Source organism: Rhinopithecus roxellana, chromosome 14 (assembly GCF_007565055.1).
Source record: "Rhinopithecus roxellana isolate Shanxi Qingling chromosome 14, ASM756505v1, whole genome shotgun sequence".
NCBI lineage: Eukaryota > Metazoa > Chordata > Mammalia > Primates > Cercopithecidae > Rhinopithecus > Rhinopithecus roxellana.
In genome coordinates this window covers 69487228-69497879 of record NC_044562.1, presented here as the reverse complement: position 1 = coordinate 69497879, position 10652 = coordinate 69487228, and the positions used below count along the sequence as shown (strand labels likewise).

At 40.2% G+C, this 10652-nt stretch overlaps 1 protein-coding gene across 1 annotated transcript in view; it reads right to left on the bottom strand.

The window, feature by feature from the left end:
• Nucleotides 1-681: 681 nt before the first annotated feature.
• The window catches only part of LOC104677536 (titin), a 273229-nt gene continuing 263258 nt past the window's right edge, over nucleotides 682-10652 (bottom strand). Inside the window, 6 exon segments of the mRNA XM_030916357.1 lie at nucleotides 682-2002; nucleotides 2139-2441; nucleotides 2964-3117; nucleotides 3219-3910; nucleotides 4649-4805; nucleotides 4930-10538. Coding sequence (XP_030772217.1) covers nucleotides 1704-2002; nucleotides 2139-2441; nucleotides 2964-3117; nucleotides 3219-3910; nucleotides 4649-4805; nucleotides 4930-10538 — 7214 coding nt within the window. The 3' untranslated portion in view covers nucleotides 682-1703.

The window sequence follows — 10652 nt, the reverse complement described above, 5'->3', positions numbered from 1 at the left end:
TTGAAGTGGACAAATACAGCTATTTTTCGCATTATTTTATTACCAAGTCTAGATCAGTTGTTTAAAAAGCGTAGTAGAATGACACTATTTAAAATAGTGTCAATCTTGCATATACTATAATTCTACCATGCTTTTAAAACAACTGATCTAGACTTGGTAATAAAATAGTTCTTTAGTTCTGAGGTCCTTTATTTGTTCTGTCTCAATTTGGAGCTGCAGTAGCCAATATGGACTCAGATGCACAACTGATCATTTTCCCTGAAGTTGTCCTTTTCCGTTCACTATGCTCTTTGAGGGACAGTATCTATATACCGTGTTAATCATCTTTGTATTGTTCCCTGTGGTGTTTAGCACAAAAGATTGTGAAATTGTAGATGGTCAAAATCCATCAAAGATATTGAATCACAGCTGATTCCGAGTTGAATCAGCTCTTCTAAAAATATTTTTCTTGATATATGTAGAAGATAAATTTTGGGGGATAAATATATCCATGAGAAATATATCTAGGCTTTTTGGACAAAATTGCTGAATACATCTAACATGATAATTTAAACATTTGCTTAAAAGAACTTATAGTATCGGCTGTTTTGAACTTGAGTTGCCTTATCTATCTATGATTGTGATACCTGAAGGTGCATACTTCCCCACCCCAGAATTTCACAGAAAACAACCAGCCACACATTTTGAGGTGCAGATAGCTTGCTTTATTTTGTTGTTACTATCTCAAGGAGGTCCAACAATTATAACTAACAATTGAATTTATATTTGCATGAAAATAACTACATCAAATTGACATTTTGGGCAATTAGTAATATTGTTGTTTAAAATTTAACGACAGCTTTATTTTGTTGTTGTTCTTTAGTTTTTGCTGTGGCTCACTGCTTAGGTGCCCAGGTTTTTCAGGTGCAATTAAAATTTAGAACTACCACACAAAGGCATTGGCTGCACCCTGGGACCTCCAAGAGTTGGCACTGCTCTGGCATAGGAATACTTGAATAGCTTGGTTAAATGAAGGGATGGCCAGGAGATGTTACTTTTCCAAGCTATTCAGGCACTCCTTATGTCAGAGACAGTGTAAAATGAGCGAACAAAGTGTTGGCCGTTACACTTTGCTCTGGTAATATTTGTCATGATAAGTTTGTGTGACATCATCAGAGAAAATGTAAGACATTAAAGTGTTGCTTACAGGAGGGTAAATGCAAACATCACCAATGCCTTACATTTCTGATTCAATAGGTATTGGTGCACATATCAAGTGATATGCACAGCATCATTCTCTTTTAGGTGGACAGGACATCTTCAGTGGGGAATTTCTCAACCCACTGAGGCATACTTAGACATCAACAGTATGTTGAGGCACAAAGATTGATTAAATGTTGAGCAGGGTATTCGTTCCATAAGAAACTTTCTCCTACCAACAGTTAGTTTCAAAAGTTACATTGTAAAATGTCATAAAATAAATGGTACAAAACTTTATAACCGTTAATCCGGCTATATACAGTATGTACATGTCACTAGCAAATGTATAATATTCTTAGGTCAACAATTATGAAAAGATTGAATATTTTTGAACTTTGACTCATTTAGGTTGATACAAAACTACTTTTTTTTTCTTTAAATATTTACAGATCAGAAAGATTAGTCCATGTGAAACATTTGCAGAAAGTTAAGAATGAGTGTAGAGTGTAAGGGCACAGGCCCACTTAAATGGATCGAATATGTATATTCACAGTGGCAGAGTCAGATCCAAATTCATTCCCTAAACTCAGGGTATAAAGTCCACCATCTTGTTTCTGTACATCCATGATGATCAGGGTTGTCAGGTCATCTGTGTTTTCTATGTGGAACCTCCCCTGTTGTTCTTGATTGTGAATTTTTCTTCCACCACAGGACCATGTTACTTCTGGGGTAGGCTCACCCGTGAAAGCACAGGCTACTGTTAGAACTTTGCCTTCATCAATGCTGATATCAGATGGAAGAGCTTCAATTTTAGGCGGAATTCCTTTATGGAACAATGACAAAAAAAGTCTTAGAATCACTGAAAAAAATAAAGATTTGCTTTCTACTGAATTGTGTGTACTAAAGACTACACCATATTACTTGGCTTGTCTACCTCTACCGGTAATTTTATTGCTCACCTCTTATGCCTGCTTTAAGCATTTTACTAGTTGAACTTTCCAGTTGTGTCATACTAGATTTTCCCATAAAGCTGCTGGAACTCATTTCTACAAAGGACTCTTGCATGGAGGACATGCTTTGGGCAGACATGCTTGCAAATTTCATCTCAGTCATGCTGCTAGCACTGCTGCTGCTGAAACTGCTGAAGGAGGCCTCCTGCTTGGAGGCAGACATTTGGACTGACTGAGACGAGAAGCTTCCTTGCAAGCTTGTGTCACCACTTGTTCTCAATACTACCTCTTTGGAAGGTTCTTCAACTAGAGCTGTGGAGCATAGCAGATACACAGTGAACATCAATGACATCTGGTTAATTGGTGACATATGACGCTGACTTACAGAAATGGAAACTTCAACACACACACAGCAGCATAACCCAAACAATTTGCTGTTGAAGCATAAGCAAATACATATATACATACATTTGTCAAGAGCTAGCTCAAATGTCTCCAAAACATGAATCCTTATATTTCTATCATTACATTACATGCAGGTGCTAGGAATCACCAGGAAAAAAATGATTAGTTATATAGAAAGTAATTGACATATTGTGCGTCCTGAAAATAAATGTTACAGGGCAGTTGGTAGCTTTACTTTGAAATGTAATCTATCCAAGTTTCTGTGTAACTATAAAGAAAGTTTGACTGCAAGAATGAATTCACATCGGATGGCTGTCCCTCTTTCACATGGAATTTAATAAGGCTTCTTAGAGTTTTCTGTGCTTGAAAGAGAGGCAAAAAAACCATCTAAAGGCCTTAAGCATGTAAGAATGGTGAGGAGATACTTACGAAGGACCATTAAGGAGGCTGTAGCTGAACACTGGCCACGGAAATTTTTGGCCTTAATTGTGTACTTTCCACTGTCGCTGACTGATGCATTTCGGATTTCAAGAGAGTATATGTTTCTGGAGCGACTTATGCTGACATTTGAAGAAACAGAAATCTAAGATGAAGGAAAAAGAAAGGAAATGTTGAAGTTCTTTAGATGTGGAAGACATGGTATTTTAGTTTTTTCTTCAATAATATATTCATAATTAAACTTACTGGCAGGTTGTTTTTAAACCATTCGATTTCAGGGGACGGCTCACCACTGATTTCACAAGTAAAGAGAACATTTTGTCCTTCATTAATATTTTGAGATCTAGGCTGTGAGATGAAGGCTGGTGCATCTGAGAGTTCTTTGCTCAGCATCAAATCATATTGACACTTGACGATTCCTTCCTTGGTTTTGCCTATGCAGGTGAGGATTCCTTCATCTCTGTGACTAGCTTGCTTGATGGTGAGGGTCTGATCGCTGCCTGAGACACCATATCGGTACTCCTCAGAGTTGGTAAGCTCTATGCCATTCAGTACCCATTTCACATCAGTGGCACCAGCAATGTTGGCTTTTAAAACCACTCTTTGACCTTCATTTATGCTCATCTGAGTAGAAAATGCTTTAATCTCAGCATGAGTTCTGATTTCTTCTGATGCCTGTGATGTTTTAGTGATTTCCTCATGGACAACGGATTTTTCCAGGGAGGTTGCTGCTGCTTTCTTGACTTCTTCGGAAATCAAAACCTTTGAAGCTTCCTCTTTGAGGGCTAACTTTTCTTGAGATTTTGCCTCTGACATCTTAATTTCTTCAGACATTAGGGCTTTTTGGGAAATTTCCTCTTGGACAACAGCTTTCTTCTGAGATGTAATTTCAGAAGTCTTTTGTGTAGAGACTTTCTGTGCCTCAGTATCTTTTACAGCTAAAAAAGAAACCTCTGTAAGGCAAACTTAATTAGAAAGAGACCCCCCACCTTTTACTCTTCTAGATTCTGCATGTGAAAAACATACAAAGAAAAAAAGTCAACTTCATGCAGTGTAGGTAATACCTAATACTTTCTCAGTTACACTTTTGGAAAATTATCATGTGTGACTTTTGAGATCAGTGTAATGATTCCTTAAACTAAACTGAACCAAAGATGATTCGTATGACTTAAGGAAAAAAGTCTTGAAAAGAATAGTCAAAGGGTTTAGGAGATAAGTCGATTTGGGAAATTTTGAGTAACCAAAACATTAAATTATCTTTCAGAAGATTGAAATGAAAGCAAACTAATTTTAATTGGTAAAACAGAAATTGTTCTTTAATTAACTTTGTACTGCTTTGGAAAATTAGCAACTGTGAAGGTTTAGGCAAGCAGTGCCATTTTGTATATTCACTGACTTTATTCTTAAATATTCCTGGGAGCAGGGGCTGACACTATAGAATCTTATATAATACCATATATAATAAGGTACTTAATAACTGCTTTTTATGCTCGCAGAAAAGCATATGCTAACTTCAAATGTGTGTTTCTACTTTGGTGTACAAATTGCATTCTGGAATTAGGAAAATAATTTTATTTTAATACTTTCTTATATGTGTATATAAGGGGGGATGTTTGAAAATATTTCCCTAATATTATCTTCTGAAAAAATGTGGGTAAAAACAAAAGCCAACCTACCTTTTATTGTTAATTTGCAGCTAGAGGACACAGATCCAGCTGAATTTTTTACCGTACAAGTATAAAGTCCACTGTCAGAAGTATCAGTCTTGTGAATTTCTAAGAGGAACCCTCCCTTGTCTTCAGAGAGTTTATATTTACCTCCTTGTGTAATAGCCTGTAGAATGCAAATGATTTGCACTTTAAAAAGTGATTTCATTTTAAGTGTTTTTTGGGAAGCTGAATTTAGAAGATAAAATATTTTAGAAGATAAAAGTAAGAGACATTTAAGAACTGGTTACCTTTCCATCTTTTGTCCAGATGACAGTTGGCCGGGGTTCTCCAGTAGCCTTAACTGCAAATTTAGCAACACTGTCTGAAGAAACAGTTGTATCGTGCAACCCAGTAACAATTACTGGTTTTGAGGAAATTGGTTCAGGAGCTTTTGGTTCAGTTTTCCTGGTTTCTGTTGACTCAGTGGTTTTCTGATCTGATTTCTTAGTTTCTGATATTTTTGATACCTTCTCATGGATACTCTTAAAGGCTTGCCCCATAAATTGGAAGTTGGTTTTAGACGTTCCACCTTCACCAGAAATCTCACAAACATATTCTCCTTGATCAGATTCAGTGAGGTTATGGATTTTGAGCTCATAGGTACCATCTGCTGAATAATGAAACTGGAAATGCCCATTTTCCTTCAGTTTCTTGCCATCTTTATACCAGGTGACCTCTTTTGCACTTAATACACTGCTTTCAACCACACAGGTCAGCTTTGCAATCTCTTTAGAAGCTTCTGCTTTCAGGAACTGAGTAATCTTTGGTGGGGCAGAGACTGGGAGATGCTGAACTTTCTCTGTTGATGTTGGTTTTGTCTCTGTGGTTGATACGGCTTTGGGGTGAGAAGGTTCTGGAGATTTCACTCGTTTTGGAGACTTAACTGCTTCTGGGGATTTCACCCGAGACTCTGGGGATTTGACTCTTGGTGGTGATGTCACAGCCTTTTCAGTTACCCTGGCCTTTTGAACAGTCAGAGTGAACTCTGCTTCTTGTTTCCCTTCACTGTTTTCTACCACCACGCTGTAATTGCCCTCATCGGAAGCCTGAACTGAAGAGATCTCAAAGGTTGATTTGTACTTTGTAGTGGTCACTTGGTGGCGGGCAGAAGTACTTAGCACTTGTCCTTTACGCAGCCAGGTCATAGTTGGTACCGGCTCACCATCGGTGTCACAAGAAAACCTTGCAGACTCGCCCTCGTAGACAGTCATGGACCGTGGCTTTGTTAGAATTCTTGCCGCCAAAGTCGTCTTGATCTTTGTGGTTGTGGATTTTTCTTCCAGCGACTTTTCTTCTAATGCAGCACTTTTCATTTCTGCAGATGCATAGTGTTCATATGAGGAGAGACTTTCCCTTGTCTCCGTCATCTGTGATTTCACTTCCCTAACAGAAGATGAAGCTTCCATCTCAGATGTTTTCTTAAATGATGAAACAGCATACGCCTCTGTTCTTGTCAGCTCAGGGAAAACAGATCTGGGGACCTCTTCATCTCTGCGCCTGGAAGCATAGGTGGTATAATCCCCTCCTGTTACGTCCAGTGTTGCATAGTCAGAAGCTTCGCCCTTGTAGTTGGTGCACACAGCACGGTAGGTTCCACTGTCATCAATATGACAGTCCAGAATTTCCAGGGTCAGAACTCCACTCATGTTGGTGTAATGAATCTTACTGCTTTCTTGGAGTTCCACACCATTGTGGTACCATTTAACCTCAGCAGTTGGCTTAGACTGAACATTTAAAATAAAACGTGTATTTTGGCCACATGGTACCCTGTGTGAGCGCATTCTCAATGTGATTCGAGGGGCGTGGTCCAGTGTGAAAGGCTGCTGACTCAAAACTTCATACTTCCTTTCTGATGTCTTCTGAGTTTTTAAAGCAGCTTTCATGGACTCATACCTGGAAAAGATATCAAATCTTGCAGACCTCTCAAATCTCGAGAGTGATCTCTCACTAGACACAGGGCTGGGGGATCGTGGGCGAGTTCTTTCTGGAGTAGGTGACCTTCTTTCTGTGTCATCTTCGTATTCCTCAGCCGGTAGTGGACGTGACCGGATCAGCTCAGACACCGGCCTCATTAACTCAATATAAGTTGGAGACAGGGAGCGCCGTCGTCTCAGTAGTCTAGATGCGGATGAGGATGATTCTCTTTGAGCACGTTTTGAGATTTCGTATTCTTCCTCAATTTCTGTTATTTCTGTCACTTCTCTTTGTCGCCTTGATTTCTTTCTAGACTTTTCCTCCTTTGACATGTAGTCAAGTTCGCTTTTGTATTCTGAGAGATGCTGGGTGGTCGAAACTGGGCGAAGCAACTCTTCATCCTCCTTCTCAGCCATGATTCTTTGCCGTTGCTTTGGCTGTCTGTACGCAGCCTGGGCATGCCGTTCCCTCAGTTCTGCATAACTTGTACTAACTTCAGCCTTCGTTGGGATGTGATAGGTTGAATACCTGAAGTCTTTTCTTGTTTCCTCCACCTTGACATGAGCTTGTGGTGAAGAGTATCGTAGGCTAGAAAGCTCAAAGTGTGGAGGGCTTCGGCTTGGGGGTGAAGCTGAAAAACCTAACTCAAGCTCTTCTTCAAGACGCAGCCTCTCTTCCTCTGTTCTTTTCATTGCTAAGTAGTCATCAATGGGGAGAAGTAATTCTTCATCAGAGATGTCTCCAAGAGAACGTCTTCTAGGTCGGTAGTAAAAGTCATAATCAGGAGAAGGTGTACGTCGGCGGGCTGGTCTCACTATCTCAAGATCATCTTGGGACAGTTTAGGAATACGCCATTTAGGTCTGTATTGATCCGTAATGCGTGGAAGAGGCATCACATAGAACTGTTCCCATCTTGAGAGGCGGATGCGCTTGGGTCGTTTCTGTACAACTCTGTCAAGTTTCCCAGGCATTTCATACTGATCACGTATCTTTTTATACCACTTCATGTCAGACATGGGCACAAACTGCTTGATGCGTTGGTCTTCTTCTATGGTAGTCTGCTTGTACTTGCGTGGCTCTGGTACATCATAAGGCATCCGGAGTTTTCTCTCCTCTTTCTTTTCTTCTGTCTCAAGTCTGAATTCCCCTTTTACAGTCTTGGTGCTTACAGCCGGTTTGTAAAGGATGGCAGCTTCTCTCAGAGCCTCTTTAGCTACCTGTGTCAGTGGCACACTTTCAGTTCCAGAAAGAATTTCAGCCATTCTGAGGGTTTTGTCAATTTGTTTTTGTACATGTCGCTCATGCTCCTCTCTACTCTTGAATTCCTGTTTCTTGTACCTCAGGCGTTCCACTTGTAGGTGAGCCTGGCAGCTGGTGGACCCAGCTGTGTTAGTTGCTGTGACTCTATAATAACCTGTGTCTTCAGGCAAAGTGTCCCTGATGTGCAGAGCATAATAATCCAAGCCTTCATGGATAATTTCAATGTTAGGTCCAAGGGACAGTGGCTGACCATCTTTCTCCCATTTTAATGTTGGTGGGGGGATGCCAGACACTCTGATCTCAAAGCAGACACTTTGGCCTTCTTGGCATTCTGCATTTGCCAGTAACCTTTTGAACATGGGTCTTAAGGTACTGTCTGTTGGAGGTGGGTGTAGGGTTACCGTCAGCTTTGCTTTACAGCTGTCTTCACCGTATTTGTTCCTTGCCACAACAGTATATTCAGCGTCATCATCTGTAGTGACACTGTTGATTGTTAATTGGTAAAGACCCTTGTCTGACTCAAATGTGTACTTCTTGTCATCGTCACCTGGTTTGATTTTCTGACCTGATTTATACCATGTTACACGAGGCTCTGGGTGGACAGTTATAGTTACTCCAAACCGGACATTTTCACCTACATAAGCTGTCTTATTATAGAGGGGCAGGGTAAATTCTGGTGGCCTTTCCAGGAGTCTCATTGTATCTGTTCTGCGCTTAATTTTCTTCATGGTTCTACGGCAGTAATAGTCATAGACTTCTCTCACACCTTTAACAAATAGCTCTGCATAAGAACTATCTTCACCGTAGTCATTGACTACTTTGCATCGGTAGGTACCATCATCAAATTTGGTAATGTCTTTGACATAGAGGATGGCCACTCCATCTTCATAGGTGATTTCATATTTCTCACTGTTCTCCAGCTGTCGGACGCCGAAGTACCAAGTCACTTGGGTAGACTGATCATAATTTTCAATTTTGCATACATATTTGACGTGTCCTCCTTCTTCACCAACTGCATGCATTATCTGCCCAGAAACTGGGCCAATTTCAATGGATGCTACTTTAACTTTAGCAACACTCACTCCCCTCTGAGATCGAATTGCACCACCACAGGAGATCCGGGCTGCTGACACAACCATGTTGAAGTCTTTCTTGATCAGGGTGTGGTAATAACGCCGGTGTTTTAATGTTCTGATAACTTTAGTACTGACTCTTTCTATCTTCTGCTTCAACCATGGGTGCTGGAGAGCCTCTGATGCTGTCATGCGAGATTTCCTCTCTTTCACTAACAACCGGTCAACAAAATCCATGGCTTCAAGGCTAATCTCTTTGAATGCTTCTTCATCGAAAGTATATTCAGCATTCATGATATTCTCAATGACCTGTTGGTTAGTTTCAGCCAGGAATGGGTTGATACCACTCAATAGCACATATACCAATGTTCCAAGTGACCACATGTCTGTGGCTGTGCTGACAACATCATGCTGGTGGACTTCAGGTGCATAGTATTCTGGGGCAGTGAATAGAAGCCTGAAGTTGTCACCTGGTTTCAGCTGACGGGCTTGACCAAATTCTATTATTTTAATGGTAGAGCTTCTTCTGGTTTGGTAAATGATATTTTCTGGTCTAATGTCAAAGTGTCCAATATTATGACTGTGTAAGAACTGAAGTGCTTCACAGACCTGGTGAACATAACTTACAATTTCTCTTTCATTAAGTTCAAAAGCACTTGTGTTAATGCGCTCAAATATGTCAAGTCCTGATATAAACTCAAAGATCATAACTAATTCTTCCATGCTTTCAAATGATTCATGGAGGTATAAGATGTTTCTATGCCTAGCAATATTCAGAATGGAAATTTCCTTCTTTACCAAAACCTGATCAGTCCCTTTGACTTTAACAAATTTGGCCATGTATGTCTTCTTTGAGGATGTTTCAACACAACGGTGGACAATTCCAAACTCACCACGCCCAAGATCTTCAGCAATCATATATTTCTCATAGAGTTCCTTGGTTGAAGAGTGAGATGCTTTAGTCATGGAGACTTCCCTGGTTTCATCTACCTCTTCATCATAGTTCATAGCTCTGGTCTTATCTTCTTTGGTTATGGTTGGTTCTGAAGGCTCAGAAGGCTTGCTCAGACCAAATTTATTTTCAGCTATTACCCGGAACTGGTAACTTGTTTTTCCAAATAAGTTGATCACAGTATAACGTGTTTCTCGGGCTTGTCCTACACGAAGCCATCTTTCTGCAGTAGTTGCACATTTTTCAACAATGTAGTTGGTGATTTTGCTGCCACCATCAGAGGCCGGCTCAGTCCATGTTAAGTTGACAGAATCTCGTGAGACATCACTAACTTTGACTCCTCTGGGTGGGTCAGGAACATCAGCCACATCCAGTTCAACTGTCTTCTGATCAATTCCAAATCTGTTTTTAGCACAGACCACATAGAAACCAGCATCTTTTCTCTGTACCCCATTGGGGAAAACAAGTGATGTGAAGGATCTTGTGACAATAACTTGGTAGTGGCCATTATTGTCAATGAGATCTTGTCCTTTCTGCCAGGTGATCACAGGATCTGGTTTGCCACTGAAAGGAATCTTGATGCTGACCACTTCACCTCGGAGAGCATGAACTGCTCCCATGCCTTCAAGAGTTTTAGGTAAGTGTATCTTAGCTGGAACTGTATCAGAAAAAAAATAAGAATATAATTTAGCAACACCTAACAATATCTGTACAAAGTGCAATAACCTGCAACCCCCAAGTTAATAACTCATTTAGCCTCAAATTGATGATA